The sequence below is a fragment of the Rhinatrema bivittatum genome, chromosome 7 (assembly GCF_901001135.1).
Source record: "Rhinatrema bivittatum chromosome 7, aRhiBiv1.1, whole genome shotgun sequence".
NCBI lineage: Eukaryota > Metazoa > Chordata > Amphibia > Gymnophiona > Rhinatrematidae > Rhinatrema > Rhinatrema bivittatum.
Window position 1 is genome coordinate 221,647,286 of NC_042621.1, and position 27,767 is coordinate 221,675,052.

Below are 27,767 nucleotides of genomic sequence, written 5' to 3' on the forward strand. Positions count from 1 at the left end.
TGCAATAGGCCTTGGGCTTCGAGAGATACCACCTCCCCCACCAATCTGTGGTAGTGGAGTCCACTCTCAAACAGGCCAAACGCTACCGCATGCATGCCTCAGCCTCGCTGGGGCGAGAGCATAGGGAGCTCGATGCCTTGGGCAGGAAGGTTTTTCAGGGCGCCATGCTCATCGCCCGGGTAACCTCCTACCAATTGTAATTGTATATGACTCAGTATGATTGGAACCTATGGAAGCAGGTCCAAGAAATTGCGGAACATCTCCTGCAGCAGCAGCAGGAGTCTTTGTCCGCTATCACACAACAAGGTTTCGAAGTGGGAAAACACGAGGTAAGATCCATCTACAATGTCTTTGAGACCGCTGCCAGGGTGGTCGCCATGGGCATTGGTACCCATAGGATGACCTGGCTCTGTGCTTCTGACCTAAGGCCAGAGGTCCATGAGAAATTGGCTGACCTCCCCTGTACAGGAGAGAATCTTTTTGGAGACCAGGTCAGGGATGCTGTAGCCCAGTTGAAGGATCACCATGAAACCCTTCAACAGCTATCTGCCAGTACTTTGGACCCGCCATCATCCACACGGAAACTTCCCCAACCCAGTTCTAGGAGGTCTTTCTATAGGCAGTGGAAATATTATCTCCCTGCCTCTAGGTCTTGAATGCCCTGCACTGCTTCCAGGGGTCGCTCCCGCCAACAGAAGACTCCTAGGTTCCAGCCGGCCCCCCAACAGGTTCCGGCGATGAGGTTTTGACTGGAGGCAAGGGAGCATGAGTTAGCACATCTTACCCCTGCCACCTGATCCCCAGTGTGTGGGGGGGGGGGCAGACTTTTCTGCTTTGCCCATCGTTGGTTGATCACCACCTCGGACCGATGGGTCCTCACTATTGTTCGTCAGGGTATTGACTGAACTTCAGAGAAATCCCTGATGATTCTCTCTCCCAACAGAACATACTTCTCGCAGAGCTCTCTGCCCTCCTAAGGCGGGAGTAGTAGAACCCATCCCCCGTCAACACCAAGGTTGAGGGCTCTGTTCCAGATATTTCCTGATACCCAAGAGAACAGGGGGCTTGCACCCCATTCTCAATCTCAGGGAGCTGAACAAATTCCTCAGAAGGGAAAAGTTCAAAATGGTTTCTCTGGGTACTCTGATCCCCCTGCTCCCTCTCCATCTTTCCCAGAGACAGGAAGTATCTGCGCTTTGTGGTGGGGAAGGCTCACTACCAATACAGAATGCTGCCATTTGGTTTGGCCTCAGTCCCTCGCATCTTCACCAAATGCCTGGCAGTGGTGGCAGCGCACCTCAGATGGCAGGCAGGGCACATCTTCCCTTACTTAGACTGGCTGGTCAAATGCGACTCCTGAGCAGGAGTGCTGGACGCTTTGCCCTGACCATGTGGGCGCTGTAGTCCCACCTCTGCCTGTCTCCCCAGCTGGACTTCATAAGAGCCAGATTGGACATGACCCAGGCAAAAGTGTTCTTGCCCCATGATCGGGCTCTTGCCCTATCCTCGTTGGCAACCTTGGTGCGCAGCAGTCGTTACGTGAGTGCTCTCCTATTGCTTCGCTTGCTGGGCCACATGGCAGCCTCTGTTCATGTTACCCCGCTTGTTTGTCTCTGATTGTGCAGAGCACAATGGACATTGCGATCTCAATGGCAGCAGGCATCCCAGGACCTCGAGGCCCGTGTCTCCATCACGCAACCTCTGAGGACCTCTCTGTCCTGGTGGGAGAGCCTCTCCAATCTGGAGCAGGGAGTTTCCTTCCAGGCTGCCCCGTCTCAAATAGTGCTTACCACCCCAGGGCTGAGGTCCCATGCGGTTACTACCCCTACTACCCCTAACTAATCAAGCTAGATATTTCACTTGGATGCAGCTCCATCACTGCTCTCTACATTAATGGTGGGGGTGGAAGGAAAATAGAACCAAGAGCTAAGAGAAACAGATAAGTATGAGAGAAAAAAATGTGTGAAGATTGCTGGGCAGACTGGATGGGCCATTTGGTCTTCTTCTGCCGTCATTTCTATGTTTCTATGCACAACCTCCACATGCAGAGTCAATGGACCGCTTAAGAAGCTCTGTGTCAGTTAAACGTCTTGGAGCTTCGGGCAATGTGTTACACGCTTTGGGTGTTCCGCGTCCGCTTGTCCCACAAAGTGGTCTTGATCCATATGGACAATCAGGTTGCAATGTGGTACATCAACAAGCAAGGAGGCACAGGATCGGGCCTCCTTTGCCAGGAGGCTGTAGAGATCTGGTCCTGGGCTCTGTCACAAGGGATGTCCCTGCAGGCTGGCAGGCCTGGCAGGGACCGTTTCACCTGCACATGTGGTTGCTGGATCCGAAAGTGGCAGACAGGCTCTTCACCCTGTGGGGAACTTTGGATGTGGACCTGTTGGCCTCCCTGTTCAACTGCAAGAGAGCAATTTTTGCTCCCTATTCAGAACAGACAGCTGTCCATCCGCCGATACCTTCACCTTTCATTGGGGCACGGGTCTCCTGTATGGGTACCCTCCTCTTCTGCTTCTCATGAAAACTCTCTTGAAGCTCCAGCAGAACCAGGGAACCATGATCCTAGTAGCACCTCACTGGCCCAGGCTGGTCTGGTTTCCTCTCCTTCAGGATCTGTCGATCAGGGATCCCATCTGCGTGGGGACTGCACCCGATCTGATAACTCAGAATCAGGGCACACTGCACCATCAGAACCTTCAGGCATTAGCCTTAATGGCTTGGATGTTGAGCACCTAGTTCTGTCTCAGTGTTGTCCAGGTGCTGGTAGCTTCCAGGAAATCTTCCACCAGGAAATCTTATGAATTGAAGTGGAAGACGTTCTCAGTGTGGTGTGTGGGGCATGGATTAGATTAATTTACTTGCCCACTTTCCAGGTTCTTGGACTACTTGTGGCACCTTTCCGAGGCCGGACTTAAAACCACCTCGGTCAGAGTCCGTTTGAGTGCAATAAGTGCTTACCATCAGTGTGTTTCTGGTACACCCATTTTGGTTCAGCGTATCGTAAGTCACTTCATGCAGGGCCTGCTGCAGCTAAAGCCGCCTCTGAGGCCCTCTGTGGTTTCCTGGGATTTCAACGTGGTACTGGCATGGCTCATACATCCTCCTTTTTCAGCCTATGTGCACCTGTGAGTTGAAATTCCTCACCTGAAAGGTCCTCTTCCTAGCGGCGGTTACTTCGGCTCGCAGAGTAAGTGAGCTTCAAGCCTTGGTGACGTACCCACCCTACATGACATTTTTTCATGATCGTGTGATCCTCCGTATGCATCTCAGGTTCCTGCCTAAGATTGTGACTGATTTTCACCTTTCAGTCCATTATGTTGCCCACCTTTTTTCTTGATTGCAAGAGAGATTTGGCCTTCTACTTAGAATGCTTAGTAGGCCATAGACAGTCCAACCAGCTGTTCATTTCTTTCGATAAGAACAGTTTGGGGGTTGCGGTGGGTAAACAGACCGTATCCAACTGGCTTGCAGATTGCATCTCATTCTGCTATGCATGATCGGGCATTCAGCTAGAAACCCAAGTTAAAGCTCACTCTGTGAGGGCTATGGCGGCATCGGTGGCCCACTTACGGGTGGTCCCCTCGGCGAGATCTGCAGGGCTGCGACGTGAACTCCCTACACACGTTCGCTGCCCATTACTTCTTGGACAAGGATGGTCGACAAGATGGGAAATTTGGCCAATTTGTCCTGCGCAATATCTTCCAGACTTAAACCCAACTCTTCCTACCTAGGGCCATCTACTTGAGACCAGGCTATCTCCCTGCCTTCCAACAGTACCTCAGTTTTTTTTGTGCCCATTGGCACCTTGTTCAGTACGTTTGGTCTTTATTGTTGGGAACAGCCTGGAGCTTGATATTCACCCATCTATGAGGACTATCATCCTGCTTGTCCTAGGAGAAAGAAAGCGCAGTTGCTTACCTGTAACAGGTGTTCTCCTAGGACAGCAGGATATTAGTCCTCAGGAATCCTGCCCGCCACCCCGTGGAATTTTTTTTTTCTGCGTTTTTGTTTTACTCTTTTACTCGTATTTTGCTATGTTACGAGACTGAAGGGGGATTTCGTGTGGACACACGGATAGCGGGATAATGTGCCAGCTTAAGCTTCTAGAAACTTTGACAAAAGTTTTCCGTGCCGGGCTCCATCTGATGATGTCACCCAGCTGTAAGGACTAACATGCTGCTGTCCTAGGAGAACACCTATTAAAGGTAAGCAACTGTGCTATATCTTTGAAATTATTTTTTGGGGGTATTTTGCTAAAATTAAAGCAATTGTTCCTTTAGAAGTTCTTCTGTTTTGGTATTCGTAGATTTAATTTATTTTATTTTATTACATATCCATGCTTTTATTTAAAGAATAAATATTCATCTCTATCAAAATGCAAATGGGCTGACGTGATAAAAAGGAAGCGCTGGGGAAATTGCGCGCCCCTAGCGCCTCCTAGGCAGTGGCACCCGGGAGAGGTGACTGTCAGCCACTTAGGAAAATGGATGCTCAATTTTAGAGCATCCCTTTTCCTAACCTGTGTACAGTCACAGGTTAAGAAAATGAACGCTCATAAAAAAACTTCCTAAACCAATTGAAACTCTGCCTCAACATAAACAAAACAGAATGCATTCTCCTCCAAAGAAAAACTACAATAACTAACACACACAACTTCATACAAATTGAAAACATGAACATCAAACCCAGCGACAAAGTAAAGGATCTTGGAATCTGGATAGACCCAAAAATAAACCTCAAAAAACATGTATCTGCAAAGATCAGAGAAGGCTCTACAAACTACTAATACTAAAATGACTAAAACCACTATTAAACATAACGATTTCAGAACCACACTACAATCCCTAATCCTGACAAGCCTGGACTATTGTAACTCCCTGATGTTAGGCCTACCCAAAGCAACCACACGATCTCTACAAGTCTTTCTAAACGCGGCAGCCAGAGTCCTTGCTGGTAACAAAAAAACAGACCACATCACCCCATCCTAAAATCTCTGCACCGGCTTCCTATAGACAAAAGGATTGAATTCAAAGCGCTAACCATGCTACATAAAACCATATATTTTTATTTATTTTTATTTATTTAAGTTTTTTATATACCGGCATTCATGAGCAAGTCACATCATGCCGGTTTACATAGTAACATGGGTGCATAGAACAGTAGAACTAAACTAGTGCAAGGGGAAGCAGTTACAAAAAACAGGGGTAAGATAACTGGGAGAGAGAAAGAAAGGAACGGTGGGGCGTAAAGTTTTGTACAGGGATAATTGCTTAACTTAATAATAACTTAGTGAATATTTACAGTAGCATTGTTACAGTAGCAAGTGGTGGTTATAAGTTATCCGGGAAGGCTTGTTTAAAAAGCCAGGTCTTCAATCTTTTGCGGAAAGTTGGTAGGCTGGGAAAGAAATCAAATGGCTAAATGACGTAATACACCCACACATTCCACGACGAAACACAAGATCTGCAAACAAAGCATTACTAGAAATTCCCCCAGTTACAGCAGCCAAACTCATTACAACCCATGACAGAGCATTCTCAATGGCAGCCCCTACCCTCTGGAATAAACTCCCAGAAAACATTTGACTACAGAGTTTATTTATTTATTTATTTAGCTATTTTCTATACCGGCTTTCACGACCAGGGGTCACATCAAACCGGTTTACATTGAACAGTTTGTGCATTAAAACATAGAACTGGAACAACTAACGTGCAGAAAATACAGTTACAATGAACAAGGAATTATACAACTGGGAGAGTGGGAAGAAGAAGAAGAAGAGAGTATAACAATTAATAAAAATGCATTTACAATGGATCTTTACAAAATATGTAACTTAAAGACCCAGACTGAGAGCAGTCCTGGTCTGGAGTAGGTGGTGGATGATTAAGACTTTATAGTGGAGTTATGAGATGATACGAACTCTGAAAAAGTAATTAAGGGATAATATTAACATGGGTTAATCTAAGATCGGAAAGGCTTTTCCGATCTTAGATTACACAAAAACCTTCCAAAAACACCTCAAAACATGGCTATTCCAACAAGCCTACAGAGAAGACATCGGATAAGAAAAATATGAACACAGCCATCACCCACCAACTTGCAAATCGCGCTAAAACCCTCTTAGCACATAGCTCATCAACGAACTTCATTCAACTCACTACCAATTTCTGAACCCACTACCAATCCACCCTTCAGAATCCTTCTGAACCTCTTATTTATAACCTTCTACAGTGATCACATATAACAATCAATTACACTTTTACACCTTACAATTGTTAAACTTTATTAGGTTTTTCTTCTTGTTAAACGTTCCTATGTATTATTGTTTCACCTGCATAACTTTATATATGTACTGTTGTTCCTACTGTACTGTTATATTTATACATAACGTTATATGTACTGCTGTTTCTACTGTAAACCATTGTGAAGGCCAGCTCCAAACAACGGTATAGAAAAGCACATAAATAAATAAAATAAAATAAAAATAATTGAGCGTCTTTTCCTAACCTGACCGCCGGCACCCTTTTTTTGGGGGGGTGGGGGGGACATTAGTGCCTGCTCTGGGCAGGTACTAATTTTGGTGAACACATTTTTTTTTTTTTCATGGGGGGAATAGATAATAGCCTCATCATCATGCACTTGCTTGTGATGAGTGCTGTTACCTATGCATGCATTTTGGATGTGCTAACCCTCGTTTTGCATGGGGGGGGGGTATGGACACGTGTCCAAACACGTGTCCATACTCTTTTGTTGATGCATTAGTTCTTTGAACTCATGCATTACTCATGTTTTTGCCCATCAACACAGTTTTCTGTTAACTGTATATCCCAAGTTACACTACCCCTTTTTTAGCCATTCCCTATATTTATTCACATTATTTTGACGAGTTATTGTTGTCTATGTAATATTTATTTATGTTCTTATGTTCAGAAACTCTGTTTATTGTAACGCCTTAACCGCAACAGTTTTGTTCTATGGAAACCGACCTGATTTGATACTTGTATTGAGAAGGTCGGTATATAAAAATCCTAAATAAATAAATAAATGAGCAGCCAGCGCATGGTATAGCATCGGCTTGTAAATGTATACATTTTTACTCTGTTCCTAACAGTATTGTGCCTGCATGGAATTTTAATAAGTATCATCAGAACAGCTCCCCAATTCATAATGGTGGAAGTAACTTAGCAGGAGCTTTAGAATCTTGTCACACTCATTTCTAGCAAATTAAATAGAAGTCAGACCAGAAAAGAAGAAACATGATGATGATCTGGCTCCTAGCCGAGTTTAAGTGTTTTCCTAGTATGTCTCCTTGAAGATGGTAATTTTAGGTCATCACATCTCAAAAAAGATATAGCAGAATCAGAAAACTTACTGAGAAGGGTGACCAAAATAAGGGGTCTGGAACTATTCCCTTATGAAGAAAGACTAAAGAGGTTAGGACTCTTCAGCTTGCTGAAGAGACTTCTAAGGGAAGATATTATTTTATAGACCTCTATAATGAGTGGAGTGGAATGAGTAAACGTAAATCGGTTATTTAATCTTTCAAAAAGTACAGACTAGGGGACAAACAATGAAGTTATTAATTTGTACTTTTAAAACTAATAAGAGAACTTCAAATGACTGACTCCATTAAGAAGTTTAGACATTTTAAAAAGCGTTTTACTAAAATAAGCATTTTATTAAGAATTGCAGTTTTGACTCTTTTACCTTATTAGACAACTCGAGATACTATTATGCCTTTTATTACCATGTCTCTTACGTTTTTATATTTGTTTATATTATGAATGTTCCTGTACATACCCAGATCAGTCCAGACCAGTGGGGGTTATGCACTCCCACCAGCAGATGGAGTCAGAGAGCAAAGCTTCGAGACACTGGTATCCCAAGTGTGCCACGTACAACTCATCCGTATTTCTCTGACTCCAGCAGATGGTGGTCGTGTATACCTGCAACTCTGTGTGAGACTGATTTTTCTTGCTCCCTGGGGTGCTAGGTTCAGTGTCTGGGCTACCCTCAGGTAGAGCCGGGCGAACGGGGGGTTGGTTAACCCTGGCGGTGCTAGCCCATGTGATTCTGGGTCCCCTGATAGCCTGGGGACTGGCTCCCTCAGCAACCCGAAGGCTCCCCCTCAGTGTCTGCGGTACAGGGAAGTAGCCGCTTTGGGGATTTTTTCTATTATTCTTAGCTTAGGCTTTATTTTTTTCTGTTACTAGAAGTTAGTTGTTTTTTTTACACAAAAAAAACAGCTCCAAGTTCCCTGTTTACTGTGGCTCCTAGAGTAAATCAGTCTTTCCGGTGGTGCAGAGCCAGGCAGACCCCTGAAGAGGAGGGGAGAGTGTTTCAGCCCTGGTAAGAACCTCCAAGAACATTTTTAGGCTCCCTGCCTCATTTTTACCGCCGGCTCCAGAACTATTTTTTTTACTGTGGTGGCCATTTTGTTTTGTCTTTTTCGACCTCCCACACGGCTCCCCAGCTTTCCTGGGGCATACTTTCGTGGCATTTTTGGTGGGGGGTCACCAGGGCTGGGTGGTAGCACCTGTTTTCTTCCGGGGGGGGGGGGGGGAGTTAATATGCCCCTTTTTGCAGGAGGAACATGGCAGAAACTCCTCTGGTGGAATCCTGTAAGGCTTGCGGGGTATGATCAGCTTATTTAGACCCCCCTGTCACTGTGCACGGACTGTGCACAGGGTGGGGAAGGGGCCTCAGACAAGAGGATCAAACCTAAAAAGTTTGCATGCAGGTGAGGCTCGGTGGCTGGGTCTGACGGAAGGAGCCCAAACCCCACTGTGCACCCTGTGGAAAAGGTCTCCCAGGTTGACCGTCCCCCACTGCGCGGACTCAAGAGACCGGAGGAATCGAGCAACATGAACACTGATTCTAGCAGTGACTTAGACAGGACCGGGGGGATTTTCACCAGAATTTGTGCTGCTCATGCATGAAACATTTCTGGCTCGGAAGCTCGCGAAGCGCAGAGCCCAGGATGGGAGCGTGGGAGTTCCCAAGCATCTCCACCTGCGAACTGACTGTCATCCATCCCGGGCAACTTTGGCTCAGGAGGATCTAGCGGGTGCAGTCGACCAGTAGGGGAACGACTCCACTCCACTCCCAAGGGACACTGCTGCAGATCAGGGTGAGGTCCCTCCAGACGTAGATATGGGCAACGACGATCAGGATCCGGTAGAACCTAGTGCAGAGGGGGACAACCGCCGCGTAGTCCGGCTGTTTAAGAGGGAGGCATTGCGCCCCCTTATTCCCCAGGTGCTTGAGGAATTGGGGGCGAGACCCTCACTGGAAGATTCCGACAGCGAGGGAGTGAACCCACTCCTGTACGGTCTCCGGGATCCACCTAGTGTTTTTCCCTTCCCAAAGAAGATTCAAAAGCTCATCAGCCAGGAGTGGAAATCCCCGGAGGCGGGGCTTAAGGTCGACCGGACGATGCAAAAACTCTACCCGTTAATGGAGGAACATTTAGAACGCCTCAGGGTACCTAAGGTGGATGTGGCTGTATCAGCGGTGACCAAGAAGACCACCACCCCAGTGGCGGGAGCGGCTGCTCTCAGAGATGTGCAGGACCGCAAGCTGGAGCTGCATCTGAAGCGGGTGTTCAAGGTCTCCTCCTTAGGACTTCGGGCGGTGGTGTGTGCCAGCATGATGCAAAGATTGTTTGTTGGATTCAAAAACCGCAGGACCCATCGTCTTCTGGGATTTTGTCAGCTTCTCAGGCAGCTTGTCTGGAGGCGGCGGTAGCAAATGTGGCCGGATACCTTATATGACTTGGTGTGTTCGGTGGCCCAGACGATGGTCACCTCTGTGGCGGCTCGGCGGCTCCTATGGCTCCGCAATTGGGCAGCGGATGCTTCCTCCAAGTCGCAACTGTACAGTCTGCCTTTTCAAGGGAACTTGCTGTTTGGAGAGGATTTGGATCAGCTGATGAAATCTCTGGGGGATTCCAAGGCCAATAAACTGCCGGAAGATAGCCCTACAGGAAATCATTCGATCCTCGATTCCGTCTTTGGGATTTCCGAAAAAGCAGGTCAGGGAGGAATGTTCCACCCTCTGGTTCCAGACAGACCTCTTCCTGTACACATTCCTTTCATGGCTCCAGTTGTCTTGCCAGAGGTGGTTTCGGTCAGGGAACCGGAACTGGGAATCCTGCCCGATGAAATCAGGCCCGCCCACTCCTCTAACGGGATGATCGGGGGCAGGTTGTCCCAATTTTATAAGGAATGGGCAAGGATCACCTCCGATTGCTTGGGTGTTGGAGGTGGTAAAAGGTTACCCTTAGAATTTTCTCGGCCTCTCATGCTAGCCTTTGTGGAATCGCGATGAGTTTCCTGCAATAAGCAAATCAGGTCCAGCCTGCAATGGTGGCTGTCATAAGATAACTTACAGAAGAGGATGCCCCTCGAAGTCCCGGATTAGGTGATCGTGACAATGGATGCAAGCCTTCAAGGCTCGGGAGCAGTGTACCTCAGTCATGTGACACAGGGAAACCTAGTCCTTACCCGAACGGTCGTGGTCTATCAAGTGTTGTTGGCATTCTAGTCCCTAGTGCAGGGGAGAATGGTTCGAGTCTTCTCAGACAACGCCACCATGGTGGCATATCTCAATCGCCAGGGAGGAACCAGAAGTCCAGCCGTGGCACAGGAAGCGCATCTCCTCTTCGCTTGGGCCGAGCTTCATCTGGAAGGCATTGCAGCCTCTCATGTGGCAGGCGTGGACAACGTGCAGGCGGACTTCCTCAGTCGTCAACAGCTGGATCCCGGGGACTGGGAACTATCCCGGGAGGGTTGGAATCACATTTGTGCCCGATGGGAAGTTCCCCAACTGGACCTCATGGCAACCCATGTCAATGCCAAGACGGACCGGTTCTTCAGCCGAAAGAAGGAAATTGGGGGGGTAGGAGTAGATGCCCTAGTCTGCAAGTAGCCAACCAGAATCCTCCTGTATGCCTTTCCTCCATGGCCCTTGATCGGATGCGTTCTCCGGCACATAGAAGACCATCCTGGTTTGGTAATTCTGGTGGCACCAGAGTGGCTGCGGTGGCCGTGGTTTGCGGACCTGGTACGGTTGGCGACAGACGGCCTGCTACGCCTAGCTCATCTGCCGAACCTCCTGCGACAAGGGCCCATTTTTTCAGATCGGGAGGATCACTTCTCTCTCATAGCCTGGTGTTTGAGAGGCGGCTCTTACAGATGAAAGGTTATTCGGAACAGGTGATTTCCACCCTGCTTCAGTCCAGGCAGCCCTCGATGTCTATAGGCATACGCTTGAGTGTGGAAGGTGTTTGAAGTCTGGTGTGACCAGCAGGGTGTAGTGCCGTCTGTGACCATTCCTCAGGTCTTGGGGTTTTTGCAGCAGGGATTATCTAAAGGTTTGGCTTATAGTTCCCTACCTGTTCAGGTTTAGGCCCTGGGATGTCTCCTAGGGCGGGTAGGTGGCAGGCCTCTAGCCAGCCACTTGGACATTGTCCGTTTCCTGAAATGGGTGAAACACCTTTGTCATCCTCTTCGTACGTTATGCCCAGAGTGGGGTCTCAATCTGGTGTTGAGGGCACTTCGTGATCCCCCTTTTGAGCCTCTGGGACACACTTCTTTAAAGGACCTAACCTTGAAGACAGTGCTCTTGGTGGCCATCTGTTCCACAAGGCGTTTTTCAGATTGCAGGCTCTTTCCTGTAGGGATGCTTTCCTTCGCATCTCGGCTGATAGGGTGTCCCTGTGCACAGTCCCTTCCTTTTTGCCGAAAGTGGTGTCTACCTTTCATGTTAATCAGTCCATGGAGTTACCCGGATTCCCTGATTGGGCTCGTGACCCCACTGTGTGAAGAGATCTTCATCTGTTAGATGTCCGCCGGGTTCTCCTTCGGTATTTGAAGGTCACTAACTCTTTTCGAAAATCAGATCACCTTTTTGTAAAGGCATGTAAGGCATCCTTGGCTCACTGGCTGAAGGAAACAATTTGCTTGGCCTACATTGGGAAGGGTCGCCCCGTCCCAACTGCTTTGAAAGCTCTCGACGAAAGCGCAAGCGGCTTCTTGGGCGGAGTGTCAGTTGTTGCCTGAGGAGATTTGTAGAGCCGCAGTATGGCCTTCCCTGCATACTTTCACAAGGCATTATCATCTGGATGTTAGGGATCCGGACCAAGTACTTTTTAGGATGAGCATCTTGCGAGCGGGTCTTTTGGGTTCCCGCCCGATATAATGTGGCTTTGGAACATCCCACTGGTCTGGACTGATCTGGGTATGTACAGGAAAGGAAAATTGGTTCTTGTCTGCTAATTTTCGTTCCTGTAGTACCACAGATCAGTCCAGGATCCCACCCGGGTGCTACTGCCGAAACACTGATTTACCTAATGGTTAGCTGCTGTACATAGGGAATCTTATCAGAATGATTCCATAATATTTTGGTTTTTGTTATGAACCGTGGTTCAAACCTGATTTTCAAGTATTGGAGTCATTTGTTTCGGGAATTAGATGTTGTTTTGTCAATTATACTTTGCTTGGGTATCGATTAAATACTGATGAGCTGCAGGTGGCACACTTGGGATACCAGTGCCTCGAAGCTTTGCTCTCTGACTCCATCTGCTGGTGGGAGTGCATAACCCCCACTGGTCTGGACTGATCTGTGGTATTACAGGAATGAAAATTAGCAGGTAAGAATCCAATTTTCCTTTATTTTATTTGTACATCACTTAGGCCTTATCTATATTAGGCAATTAATAAATATAATAAATGAAATGAAAATATTTTTTTATTGAACACATAATCAAGCTCTGGAACTCATTGCCAGAGGATATGGTGAAAGTTATTAGTGTAGCTACGTTTAAAAAAGGTTTATACAAGTTCCTGGAGAAAAATTCCATAAACCATTTATTAAGCTGGAGTTGCAGAAATGGAATCTGTCTACCCTTTGGGATCCTGCCTGGTACTTGTGACCTGTATTAGCCACTGTTGGAAACAGGATACTGGGCTTAATGGACCTTCAGTCTGACCCAGTATAGCAAATCTTATGCTCTTAGGTGCTCCGCTAATCAGATTTTCTTTTTTTTTTTTTGCTTTGTTAAAAAAAAATTCTTAAAATGGTCATCCACTTTATTTTCACCTCCTACCTTTTAGATTACTGCAAATTGCTCTTCACAAGCCTCATCTTTTTCCACTGCAATAAATTTAAAATTTGGCTACACGACTTATCTTCCTTTTAATGATACTATCACAACTTAACCCCTCTTCTCAACTCGCTATGCTGTCTCCCCATCCACTTCCATATACAGAGCAAATGTATTCACTCTGCAGCTCCTCATTACTTATCTTTGCCTCTCTCTTCCTATACCTTCCTCATGAGCCGCAATCACTGGGTAAGTTGCTTTCCTCTGTGCCCTTCTCCCCCTCTGCCAACTCTCTCCTATGCGCTTTCTACCTTGCTGTGCCACATGCATGGAACAGACTTCCTGATTTGGTGCACCATACTCCTCTGTGGTCATATTCAAGTCTGGTCTAAAATCTCACCATTTTGAAACAGCTTTTACATTTTAAACACTTCTGTACAATAAGTATGCTTCCCACACACTTGTGTGTCATGCTTGTAAGATACTTGGAGCAGGAACTGTCTTTTTATATGTATCTGTACAGTGCTGTGTATGTCTAGAGCTTTAAAAATTAGTAGCAATAGTACAGAATAATTTTATCTTGTTCAGCAATATCACCAAAGATAAATCACAGGTAACTATAAAACAATTCCCAAATCATTATCTAGTCTCCATGAAAGGGGGAACACTTTTAAGAGAAAAGTAGATGATTATAAATTAAAATAAATTTAGAGAACTGGTATTTTACTATAAACATCTGAGGTGCACTGCCACCACTGCCAGGCATTTGGTGAAGACTCATTCAAAGCTATAACATTTCTCTGATCAAGTTCCTTAATCTTTTAGTAATAAAAGTTTCCAAATGCATTGGGTTGTAGAATGCAAACTTGTTTTGATAATTAATCAAACACTTATATGGGAATTTAAGGAAAAATGTGGCTCCTAAGGCCAGTACCTTTTGTTTCCTTGAGATTGAGTTGCTCAAGAAACATCCGGAAATACCTCTATTTTATGACCACAAAAGGAAAAATCTTTATTCTTGAAATATTTTTGAAGAGCAAGAATAATTGCATTCTTGAGGCCATGTGTAGTAATTATATAGATATTCTCCTTACAAAGATTGGTAAAAACAGTGGGCCGGATTATAAAAGCCCTACGCGTCGGGCCTACTTTAAAAAGGCCCAGCGATGCGCGTAAAGCCCTGGGATATGTGTAAGTCCCTGGGCTTGCAAAAAAGGGCAGGGGCGGGGCCAGAGGCCATTGCCGCTGTGTTGGAGGATTGCGTGCCGGCAGGCTGCTGGCACGCGTAACCTGCGCCTGCCTCAGGCAAGCACAAAAGGTTAGATAAAAAAATTTTTTGGGGGGGGGTTAGAGTAGGCCTAGGGGAGGGAAAGGTTAGGGGAAAGGGTGGGAAGGTTAGGTTAGGGGGAAGGGAAGTTCCCTTCTAGGCCGCTCCGATTTTGGAGCGGCCTGGGAAACCCGCGGGCATCTGTGCACGCAAGGTGTACTAGTGTGCACCCCCTTGCGCGCACCGGGTAGCGCATGTACGCCCGCATGCAGGTCTTAAAATTTACCCCAATATGCAGCGCAGACTGCTAAAAAGTTATAATTACCACAGGTGCCTTGGCTAAAAATTACCCAAAAGCTCCTGCAAATGCTGCAGAATTTGTAATGATCTGTGCTGTAAATAGAAATATTGTGAATTAGATTTCTAATATTTAGAGTGTAAGAAAATATGCTAATTTCTGCAATACAAAAGTCTTGGTAAAAATCCTGTTATACATAGCAAATAAATTAATGGCAGACTTTTCATTGGACAGTACTGCTGAGAGATTGCGGAATATAAATGTTATAAATAAATACAAATAAAACACTGTATTGTGTAATACAATTATAATATCAAATACTTATTTTAAAATTTGGATATAGATAGCATTTACTTGATGTAGTATGAAGATTAGTCTAGAAATACTCTATGTAGGGAGCTGACTAATGATTTTCTGTTGGGGGGGTTATTGTTTTTCTTTTTAAAGAAATCTTCCTGCCAAGTCAGTTGAGGAGGCTTTACGCCATAGACAAGAATATGATGAGATGGTGGCAGAGGCAAAAAAAAGAGGTATGATTTTGTTAGGATGGCAAAAGTGGGTGATCCAAAAACAACAAAAGGACACTGTGTGATATTTTCAATACTGTGACAGATTGTGAACAAGCTTATTTTAAACATGCATGTCTTGAAAGCGATGGAACCGCATCAGCAAGCCTGACACCGGCAGTATAACAAACTACCGTCCGGTCTAATCGTCATTTGCGGTGTTATTCCAAAAGCTTTAACTGAAGGTGCTTCCAGAAAACAGGTTGCCAGTCTGTCCTGCGGAATCTCTTTGGGGTTCAGAACCCATCTCCTTTCCCTCCTTAGGGCCTTTCCCTCCTTAGGGCCTGTTCCAGGCTAGTTCTCATAAAAAAAAATATATATATATATATATAAAAGAAACTGTTGCCAACAAAAAATTTTTTATTGTACCCATTGACATTGTTTTATAGCTAGGGATTTCCCACTTGTGAGGCCTACCGTCCTTCTCATCTTCAGAGAAAGCAAAGTTGTATACCTGTAAGGATGGTGTTTGCAGAGGACAGCAGGATGTCAGGCCTCACAAAACTCTCCTGCCCTCCTCTTGGATTTGGCTTCTCCAAGTTTAAGTTTAAAAAGCGGACTGAAGGGCCCCTGCATGGACTCATGGTATCATGCCAGCTTGTACATGCCCAGTAGGGCACAGCCAAAGTTCTATAAATGTCGACATAAAAGTTCTAGGCTGGGCTACATCAGTTGATGTCGCCCACTTGCGAGGACGGATATCCTGCTGTACTCTGAGCACACCTGTTATAGCTAATCAACTCTGCTTTTTATATAGTGTTAGTTTTGGTCTATCATGAAGATTTTCCTCTGGTCTTTGGGAAAAGGAAGTATTGTAGAGGCAATCCATTTCCATGACAAACTTCTGACTGGCAAATAGACTTATTCCCCCATTCTTGATCTGTGGCAACCATTTACACTGCTCTATCCTTCTTTGGCATTTGTTTTTTGTAGGAGGGCAATAGCCCTCTTACATTTTTTTTTTCTGAAGAATAATTAAAACATTTGTGGGGATTAGATGGCTTGGGAGATTGATACAGGTTTACAGAACAGTTAGCCTCTAGGTCAACAATTCAAATCCATCTCAGGTCAGTAGTGACCAAAAATCATTACTATAAAAAAAAAATTTGATAATCTGAATGAAATGAGTTAGTAGTCTCAAGTCAGATCCCCTTGAATGAGCTAAAAATCACCATAGCACTAATTGCTAGTTGTCTTGGCCAAGAGGCCCAGGATTGCACAGGTGTGAGAACTGAATTTTACTCATGCAAAGCAAGTAACATGCAAACTGAAAATGTGTATATTTGTATTCAAGAAAAAAGCAGTTTATTTTTTTCTGTAGCGCTCTAACTGGGTCATTCATCAAAATAAGTTAGGGCCCTAATGCATGCGATAAGGCCTTAATGCAGTAGAGACTGCTTTGTAGTAAACACCTCTTGTTGGTACTTTTCATTAATTCAAGTGATAGAAATTCATCAGTCATATCAAATTTGCAGTTAATTCCTCTGTGCATGTAAAACTACCCCCCCCCCCAATCTACCCAGAGTTGAAAGTGCAACACGATAATATACAATGCGTTGTGGTATTTATCTATGCGAAGCGGTAACTCTACAATTTGCCTAACTATGCCCATTTTTTTATAGCACAGATGCTATTTCCACTATACTTATAGCATTTTGATAAATCTAGGGGTAAATTAGGTTTTGAATGTAAGCAGTATGAGCTGAGCTTCTGAGACACAAAAGTGTAACTATTTTTGTTTCAGTAGATTGAAGCTATTTTATATTTAACATAGAAATAAAAGAGGCTCAGAAAAGGAAGAAAATAATGAAGGAACGATTCAAGCAAGAAGAGAACATAGCAAGCGCCATGGTGATTTGGAATACTGAAATTCTTCCAAATTGGGAAAACATGTAAGTGAATAGCATAGTCCAATATAAACTAAACTCTGTGCAACTAATATTAGAGATTAATATTTGCTTGGTATATGGTAAGTACATGTCTTTATATTTTTTATTTCAGAAGGAACACACGAAAAGTTCGAGAGCTGTGGTGGCAAGGTTTACCTCCTAGTGTTCGTGGGAAGGTATGGAGCTTGGCTATAGGAAATGAGCTCAACATCACACCAGGTAAGTTTTAGAGTGCTGGTAAATTTGATTGCATTGTTCTAAGAAGAACTATATATTAACCAAAGAATTTCGAAAGTAAAATGCAAGACAGTTTGCAAAATAGTTTGTAAAAGTGATCTTATAAATTGAAAACCCTTTACAACATTAAATTTATTTAAAATAGTAAATCACATTTGGCTTTGTAGTTTTATGGGCATAGTTGAGTGTCATGGATCCTGGCTGGTGATCTTTGGGACCTCCTTTTATTTAGAGACCTTCTACAAAATTTTGATCTAAAAATCTTTCAGAAAAGTCACATAAACAGAATACTTTTAAAATGTACGTTCTACAGAAATGTTTTGAAAAATGTTTCACATTGAGCTATCATTTCTGTCAGTTGCCAGTTTTGAAACTTTATTGGTGAAATTAAAGTTTCCTAATTTAAGACAAAATTCACAAAGCTTGCAAATCAGTTTCTTTTGCTCAGTTTTGAAATGGTGCATGTTTTTGCACAATGGTTTAATTTCTTGCAATCTCAAGAAAGGAAAGAAATTCATAGAAAAAACTGTATCAGCAAAACTTGCATACAACACACTGTGGAACTTTTGGCAGGTGCTAAAATGTAGCACTATCGGGGAAAAATCTTCAATTCCTTTAAGCTAAACTGTATCAGGACCATATATACATGTTTGGGCAATGACAATAGATAAAATGTAGACTCGTTTTTCCTGATAACTTAAACATGTAAATGCCAAGTTTTAAATTTGTTTTGTGAATTTGTGATGATAGCACTACTTAGAAAATAAAATACATGGATTACTCTTTATTAGGATAATTAGATCTAAGCAGAATAACCTTATCTTAAACATGTATTTATGTGTAATAGATATTTCTTGTACCCTGCAATTGTAGGATTAATAATAGCAATAATCAAGTCTTGAATTCTACATTTAATAGTTGGTTACTCTGTTCTTTTGTTCACATATCGGCACAATGCTTACATGCTCTGAGTGATTTTGACTATTCTCAGTTGTGAAGTTTGCTTTTATTCATTAGTATTTGAATGTTTTTTTCTTTACAGAGCTCTATGAAATTTTTCTATCCAGAGCTAAGGAACGATGGAGGAGCTTCAGTGACACAGGTTCAGAGAATGATGCAGAAGGTCGGCTTCCAAAAATATATTTAATACAGTATGAAATATAATTATGAGCCAGGGGCACAGTCAATAAAGGTTTTCTATCATCATAAGCCTTTATCTAAACTATTGGATGAATGAAACAATATTTTTTAGCTTCTGTTTAGTAGAGAAAAAATAGATGTTTTGAAAATAAAACCATAGAACTGAAATTTTGTAAAAGTTAATGTCAGGGTAAAATGTAGATAAATTAAGTTGCAGGCAGCAATCTGGGGAGTAATTTTACAACTGCCCGCAGTGGTGTAATGTCTGCAGGTACTTTTTATCTACAGACTTTACATTCTTTTCCTTTTGAAACTTATCCCTCAAAAACTACCAGCACACATTTATACCTAAGTGTGTGTTTCTTTTTTCAGGAAAATTGTGCATACTTCTGAAAATAAAAATATATGGGCATAATTCCAAACCCTGCCCACAAGAATGCCTCTTCATACCGTAGGTAAAAATACATACACACAGGTCCTGTGCATGTATTTTCTCACAGGACAAGCAGGATGGTAGTCCTCACATATGGGTGACATCATCAGGATGGAGCCCAATCACGGAAAACTTTTGTCAAAGTTTCTAGAACTTTGACTGGCACCTATTGGGCATGCTCAGCATGGCTCCAACCCTGCATCCAGCAGGGGTCCCCTTTCAGTCTTCTTTTTTTCCGCGCAGCAGTAGCCACACGGGTTAAGGAGCTCTTCAGATATTCCTGACAGGAATTCTCCTCACGGAACTTCTTCAATAAAGTTTAAAAATGTTTACCCAACAGGGGTCCCTCTATCGATAATTTTACTCCACGGTCAAACGGTAAGCTTTTTACCTGCTTCCGGTTGATTCCCGTCTGGTTTTTTCCCTCACAGCCTACTGGCCATCGACCGCACTGCGGCTAAATTTTGTTGAGGCCATGGCGTCTGGTTTCCGTCGGTGCCCCGACTGCACTCAAACAATGTCCATCACTGACTCTCATACGGTCTGCGTGATATGTTTGGGGTCCGACCTTGATGTCCTAACTTGCACCAAATGTGCCCAAATGACACCAAAAGGTCGCAAGGCTCGACTGGAGAAGATGGAACTTCTCTTTCGGTCTAAAACCCCAACTCCATCGATAGCTTCGACATCGTCCAAACCAGTGCCGTCTACTTCGCGCCAGCACCGTGAAATCGCTGCTGCCCGACCTGCTTCGATGACTCCGCGATTGTCGACTGCTTCTGTATCTGCGGGAAAAGGACCAGGGAGAACACAGTGAAAAACATCGATACCGCCATCAAAAAGCTCAGGCCACCAATACAGGCAAACCCTTGGCATCGACGTCGTCTGAGCCACCGACAAAGAAATCCCGACCAGAAAAGGCCCCATCCTCTTCTGTGTCTGGGTCACCAAGGCATTCCCCACCTGGACAGGTGCCGGGAGCCGTGACTCCACTTTCACCGGTGGACCCTCCGGCTACGCCAGTGCTGCCTCCTACTCCGGATCCGGGGCTCCACGCTCCAGGTTTCCACGAGGAATTGGATCGGATGATCCAAGAGGCTATCAGGAAAGCACTCCAGGGGTTCAAACCTCCATCGATGCCGGTTCCCGAGCCGGTCACCAACCCGATACCCATGGCTCTTCCACCGCTACTGGCTAGAATGGATGCATTAATCGGTGCCCTTCAACCTGTGGAACAGAGGAAACCGGTGGCTCCAATTCCTTCCACACTGATACCCTTATCGTCAGATGAAGAAGAAACACCGATCTCCATTCCGCCCTCCGGAATGCTGCCACCGACGCGTCCATCGATGTCGCCGATTCTGTCGATGCCTTCGGTACCACTCCAACTCCATCGATGCCTGGACCTTCAGGATTAGCACCGTTTCTCCCATCTGATGGTCCCATGGGAGCTGGTGACAAGCCTTATGATCCCCGGACCGATGACACGTCCCAGGACACTGATGATCTACCTTCACAGCCCTCTCCTCCTGATGAAAGAAGGTGTTCTCCTCCAGAGGATTTGTCCTTCATTAATTTTATAAAGGAGATGTCTAAAACAATTCCTTTTCAGCTTCAGACAGAAGAGGACTCCAGGCACAAGATGCTGGAAGTACTCCAGTTCATTGATGCTCCTAAGGAAATCATGTCTATTCCAGAACAATGAAATCCTTATTGATCTATTGGAAAGAAATTGGGAGCAACCAGGGTCTGTACCACCTGTCAATCGTAAGACAGATGCTACTTAGTACAGTCAGCTCCTGGTTTTCAACGATCACAGCTAGATCATCACTCAGTGGTTGTGAAGTCAGCCCAGAAAAGAGCAAGACGGTCCAAACCTCATTCTCCTATACCTCCAGGAAAAGAAAAAAAGTTCCTGGATGCATTGGGCAGACGTGTATTTCATGGTTCAATGCTAATTTCTCGCATTGCCTCCTACCAATTATACATGACTCAGTATAACAGGGACCTGTTCAAAAAGATCCAAGATTTTTCTGAATCTCTACCGGAACAGTTTCAAGACCAGCTTCATACCCTTGCTCAAAAAGGTCTAGATGCTGGCAAACATGAGGTCCGTGCTGCATATGACATCTTCGACACTGCCTCTAGAGTCTCTGCAGCAGGAATATTGCAAGGATGGGCCTGGCTCAAGTCTTCTGACCTCAGGCCAGAAGTACAGGATAGGTTAGCTGACTTACCCTGTGCTGGTGATAATCTTTTTGGTGAAAAGATTCAAGAAACAGTGGCACAGCTCAAGGACCACCATGAGACTCTCTGCCAACTCTCCTTAGTACCTTCTGATTATTCTTCCTCTTCCAAGAGATCTTTCAGAAGAGATTCCAAGAGGCCTGCATACAAACCAAGGAGATATATTACCCTCCGGCTTCCAGAGGTTGTCCTTCCAGGCCTTACCAAAAAGGCCAATCCAGACAACCTCGGACCCAAAAGACACAGCCAGCCCCTCAGCCGGGCCCGGCATCCGGATTTTGACTCCGTCCTGGAGAGCAGTGCCCAACCTTCTCTTCTTTCCGTACCCTAGGAGGTCGATTGTGCCACTTCACCAGCATGTGGCACACGATCACGACAGATCAGTGGGTACTAGCTGTAGTGACTCAAGGTTACCACCTCAACTTCCTCACCATTCCACCGGATTCCCCACCTCGGCTGACATGGGGAATATGCAACCACTCTCACCTTCTCGATCAGGAAGTTTCCATCCTCCTCGAGTCCCGAGCAATAGAACCAGTACCCTTCTCTCAGCAGGGCCAGGGATTCTATTCCCGGTATTTTCTAATCCCAAAAAAGTCAGGTGGCATTCGCCCAATATTGGACCTTCGCGCCTTAAACAAAACCTACAAAAAGAGAAGTTCAAGATGGTGACTTTGGGTTCTCTACTTCCCCTTCTGCAAAGGAAAGACTGGCTCTACTCTCTAGACCTCCAGGACGCTTACACGCACATCTCAATCACTCCGTCACATCGCAGATTCCTGCGGTTCCTAATAGGCCCAAAGCACTTCCAGTATCGAGTGTTGCCGTTCAGCCTAGCATCTGCCCCACAAATCTTCACCAAGTGTCTCGTCACGGTAGCAGCCTATCTCAGGACTCAGTGTCCGTGTCTACCCCTATCTCGACGATTGGTTGTTCAGGGCTCCCACTCATCAAACTGCACTGACGTCCCTACGTCTCACTTTGCATACCCTGATCTCCCTAGGGTTCCTCATAAACTATCCGAAGTCCAGGCTAGTTCCATCTCAAACCCTATCATTCTCTGGCCCATCAACTACAGTCTCGACAACACTCAACTGCACATCACTTTCTGATCTTACTGGGTCATAAGTAATGCAGTGGACTCTAAAATCGCAGTGGATTCAGTCTTCTCAGCCAAATGTCCACTATTGTCCACATCACCAACCAACTCCGCTTATCGCTGGCTTGGTGGATAAACCAATCCAGTCTTCTTCAAGGCCTTCCATTTCAGGTTGCAGAATCTCAAATAACCTTGACAACAGATGCCTCCAACCTCGGCTGGGGTGCACATGTTGCAAACCTGCAAACTTAGGGCATCTGATCTCCAGAGGAAGCCAAACACCAGATAAATTTCCTAGAGCTTGGTGCAATCAGATATGCTCTCAGGATCTTTCAAGATTACCTCACCAATAAGGTCATCCTGATTCAAACAGACAACCATGTGGTACATCAACAAACAAGGGGGAACGGGCTCTTGCCTCCTGTGTCAGGAAGCTGCACAGATATGGGCGGGGGCTTTTTCCCACTCGATGTGCCTCAGGGCCACCTACTTGCCGGGAGTGGATAGTGTGTTGGCAGACAAGCTGAGTCGCACTTTTCAACCTCACAAGTGTTCCCTCAACCCCATAGTAGCGGACTCAATATTCCAAAACTGGGGTTACCCTCACATAGACCTCTTTGCATCAATCCACAACTGCAAAGTAGGAAACTTCTGCTCTCTCACTCGCAGCAAACACTTGCAGCCAAGGGATGCTTTCTCCCTCTCGTGAACCAGCAGTCTCCTTTATGCATACCCTCCACTTCCACTCAATTTCGAACTCTCGTGAAGTTATGAAAGGACAGGGGATTGATGATTCTGATAGCCCCTCACTGGCCACGCCAGGTGTGGTTTCCAATACGTCAGGACCTATCAATTCGCCGACACATTCCTCTGGGGAAGGACCCGCTTCTGATCACTCAGAACGACGGATGTCTACGTCACCCCAACCTCCAGGCCCTGTCTCTGACTGCCTGGATGTTGAAAGGTTAATACTTCAACCTCTTAATCTTTCAGAGCCGGTTTCCTGTGTCCTGGTAGCTTCGCGAAAGCCTTCCACAAGAAGGTCTTATCGCTGTAAATGGAACAGGTTTACAGTATGGTGTACTTCCATGTCCATCGACCCCCTTCACTTGTTCCACAGCGAAGTTTCTTGACTATCTCTAGCACCTGTCAGTCAGGCCTGAAAACGTCCTCTATCAGAGTTCATATCAGTGCGGTGGCCGCCTTCCATAAAGGTGTCGGGGATGTCTCCATATTGGTACAAACCCTGGTAAACACGCTTTTTGAGGGGCTTGCTGCACCTAAAATCTCCATTGCGCCCTCCGGCCCCTTCTTGGGACCTTAACGTGGTTTTGGGGCAGCTCATGAAACCGCTTTTTGAGCCTCTCCAATCCTGTGATCTCCGCTATCTCACCTGGAAGGTGATTTTTCTTCTGGTGATCACATCTGCTCGCAGAGTTAGTGAGTTGCAGGCCTTAGTCACCTACCAGCTTTACACTAAACTTCTGCATGACAGGGTAGTACTCCGCACTCACCCTAAGTTTTTTGCCTAAGGTAGTATCGGAGTTTCATATTAATCAATCCATTATACTACCCACTTTCTTTCCCAGGCCCCATTCAAATCCAGGAGAACAGGCTCTGCATACTCTTGACTGTAAACATGCTCTAGCTTTCTACCTAGACCGTACAGCCGCCCACAGAAAGTCCACTCAATTGTTTGTCTCTTTTGATACCATCAAATTGATTAAACCTGTGGGAAAGCAGACCCTCTCCTCCTGGTTAGAGGACTGTATTTCTTTTTGCTATCAACAGGTAGGCATTCCACTACAAGACCGTGTCAAGGCACACTCTATCAGGGCCATGGCGATTTCACTAGCGTACCTCTGCTCGGTGCCACTTTCTGACATTTGTAAAGCTGCTACCTGGAGCTCTCTCCATATCTTTACAGCCTATTATTGCTTAGACAAGATTCCATCTTCGGCCAGTCTGTCCTACGCAACTTATTTGCCAATTAGTATACCAACATCCTTCCACGAACTCATCAGGGTTCAGGATGCCCTTTTAACCAAATTTCCACCCTAGTTGTTGTGCCTGTTGCACGTCTTTGGGTACATTTGGTGCATTGCTCGGGCATCCTCAGCTCGGTACTCACCCATATATGAGGACTACCATCCTGCTTGTCCTGTGAGAAAGCAGAGTTGCTTACCTGTAACAGGTGTTCTCACAGGACAGCAGGATGTTAGTCCTCAAGAAACCCGCCCGCCACCCCGCGGTGTTGAGTTCGTTACGTTTCTTATTTTTTGCATGTACTTTTACTATAAGACTAGACTGAAAGGGGACCCCTGCTGGATGCAGGGTTGGTGCTATGCTGGGCATGCCCAGTAAGTGCCAGTCAAAGTTCTAGAAACTTTGACACAGGTTTTCTGTGATTGGTTCCATCCTGATGATGTCACCCATATGTGAGGACTAACATCCTGCTGTCCTGTGAGAACACCTGTTACAGGTAAGCAACTCTGCTTTACCTGCATATAGGGTGGGACATTTTTAAAAAGCCCATTTCCATGGGTAAACACTGTTTTACCCATGGAAGTGACTTTGAAAATCACCCTTTTAATGTTTGTAAAGTTAGGTCTAATGGTTACGAATGGCATACCTGGCATTTACAACTTTGAAACTTAAAGAACATTTCTTTTTTTTGTAATTTACTTTTTTGTTGAAAGATCTTAGAACAGTACAACAGATTAACCAGAATAACAAATACCAACAATATGAAACATAACATCAAGAGAGTTTATATAATTTTTATGTTAATCAGTTTCACCACTCCTAATCTAATCTCACCCTCTCTCAACCCTCAGCCCACAAGAACATATAGTAAACATTCTTCACTGCTCCTGAAATCTCATTTATTTACTTATTTTATTTATAATCTTTTATATACCGACAGCAGTTTGCACATCGTATCGGTTTACAGATAACTTAAAAACCTTTAGGCATTGCCTAAAATCTTAAAACATTTTCAACTACTTGGTTGACTTTCTTTAAACAAATTATATTTTTTTGCATGCTAACATTGTATCTCTTTTCTACAGTTTGTACAAGCAAGATTCTTCTTTTTCTTTTTTAAATTTATTTCTGTACATAATAGCTGCATCAGTCTTTCAATTTTTGATTTTTTATAACTTGTAGATGCAGGAGTATCTGTTGCTGATCGTGAGGCTAGCCTGGAGCTGATAAAGTTGGACATTTCTCGTACCTTTCCATCTCTGTACATATTTCAGAAGGTAAGTGCTATATGAATGAAAATACTAATCTGCAAAAATAAAAAGATATAAAAAGGAATCTTGATTATCAAAATACATAAGTAAGTAAAGAAAGCAAGTTTGTTTACCATAAATTGTGTTCCCCATAGACAGCAGGAAGAATTAGCTATGAAGTATGGGTGATGTCATCCAGTGGCACCAAGTGGACCTCTTTCTGTTATGTAGTAGAGTAATTGCAAGAATTCCTGTGTGGGTGTTGCTTCATGAGTCCCTTTACAGCTAATTCTAGATAGGTGGTCTACCTTCCAGGGAGGTGGGCGGGTATTTAGTATGGCTAATTCATCCTCCTGTCTAACTTGTTTTTTTTTTTTTTTGTCAACAAGCAGGGCTGAATTAGCCATGACATGTGGGGAGTCCCAAGATGAGGACTGCAGCAGAGCATTTACTGACTAAGCAACTCTGTCCCCACCATGGAAAGTAGATTACTTGGTGAACAGGTTATGCAAAGCTATTTGTCCAAAATTTACTGTCCTAATCTTTAGGAGATAGGAACGCAAAGGTGTAAACTCACAACCATATTGCAGCTTTGCAGATGTATTTGAGATAGCGCAATAGCAGGTATAAAGTTAGCCGGATAACATAGCCAGATAAGTTTGAATATTGCCACTTATCTGGCAATAACATCTGGGGGCATAATCGGGAGGAGCTACTTATCTGGCAGTAACATAGCCAGATAAGTAGCTCCTGCTGGTTTTGCACCCAGAACACCATTTTTTTTTATCGGCTAGATTATGATAAAGGGGCTGAATATGCTAAAACTTGACATTTAGACGGATAACCTTAAGTTATCCATCTAAATGGCTTTTGAATATTGACTTCATAATGATTAAAGCAGTAATAACTAAAGAGGCAATTTTAAAATGATCAATAAAAGTAAAAGCAGCATGAGATTCTCATTTCTTTGGTAGTAGATGAGTTAAGTTGTATAGATAGCTATTTTTCTAATTTTTAAAGTTGTCTCCTTCAAGTTTTAGGAATGGTTCCCACATCCTAAAAATATTATGAAACACATCACCTGGTATAATATGTTCTCACAGGACAAGCAGGATGGTAGTCCTCACATATGGGTAAGATCATCAGGATGGAGCACAATCACGGAAAACATCTGACAAAGTTTCCAGAACTTTGACTGGCCCCTACTGGGTATGCCCAGCATGGCACTAACCCTGCAGCCAGCAGGGGTCCCCCTTCAGTCTTCTTTTTTCCGCGCAGCAGTAGCCTCGCGGTAAAGGAGCTCTGAAGAGATTCCTGACAGGAATTTTCCTCACGGAATTACTAAAAGTTATATTGCCCCACAGGGGTCCCTTCTCTACCTTTTATAAGTCCGCGATACTCCGGTAAGTTTTTACCCGTTTCCCGTCGATTACTGTCGAGTTTGGCCTTCGCGGCCTACTGGCCATCGACTATACCGCGGCTAAATTTTTTCCATGGCGTCGGGGTTTCGTCAGTGCCTGGACTGTACCCGCATCATGTCTATCACAGACCCCCATAAAGTCTGTGTAATGTATTTAGGACGCGAGCACAATGTCTTGACCTGCACCAAATGTGCCCTAATGACACCGAAGGGTCACAAGGCCAGAATAGAGAAGATGGAACTTCTCTTCCGTGCTCAAACCCCAACTCCGTCCATTGCATCGACGTTGTCGGAACTGGCACCGTCGACTTCGTGCCAGCATCAACCACTGACCGGTGACCGACCGGCATCGACGACTTTTCGGCCATCGACACCCTCTACTCCCCCCTCAGGATCGACGGGATCGAAGGGAGAAACATCGCCATCGGCACCGTAAGACTCAGACCATTCAGGGAGCAAAATCATCGACCTCGCTATTGTCCGAGCCACTGTCAAAGAAGCCTCGTCCAGGAAAGGCACTGACCATTCCTGCGACCGGGTCTCCGAGGCAACCCTCACCCGATCGGGAGCTGCGACTCAGCCTTTAACGGTGGTCCCTCCGGCTATGCCTCTGCCCCCTTCTTCTGTTCCGGAGCCGGGGCTACTTGCTCCAGGTTTCCGAGAAGAACTGGACCGGATAGTCCAGGAGGCCATCAACAAGGCAATGCAACGTCTCCAGGTTCCTCCGACACCGGCACTGACTGTGGAACCAATCATCGACCCGATTCCGGCAGCACTGGCACCACTGCTATCCAGGATGGAAGCGCTTATGGCCGCTTTTCCAC

At 45.0% G+C, this 27,767-nt stretch overlaps 1 protein-coding gene across 2 annotated transcripts in view; it reads left to right on the forward strand.

The window, feature by feature from the left end:
* Window positions 1–27,767, forward strand: part of TBC1D12 (TBC1 domain family member 12) — a 253,268-nt gene that overhangs the window by 170,434 nt on the left and 55,067 nt on the right. For both annotated transcript variants that reach the window (XM_029609872.1, XM_029609873.1), the window contains 5 exons: window positions 15,124–15,206; window positions 17,017–17,134; window positions 17,244–17,350; window positions 18,411–18,491; window positions 25,456–25,550. In XM_029609872.1, the coding sequence (XP_029465732.1) occupies window positions 15,124–15,206; window positions 17,017–17,134; window positions 17,244–17,350; window positions 18,411–18,491; window positions 25,456–25,550 (484 nt within the window). The remainder of the gene's footprint in view (window positions 1–15,123; window positions 15,207–17,016; window positions 17,135–17,243; window positions 17,351–18,410; window positions 18,492–25,455; window positions 25,551–27,767) is intronic.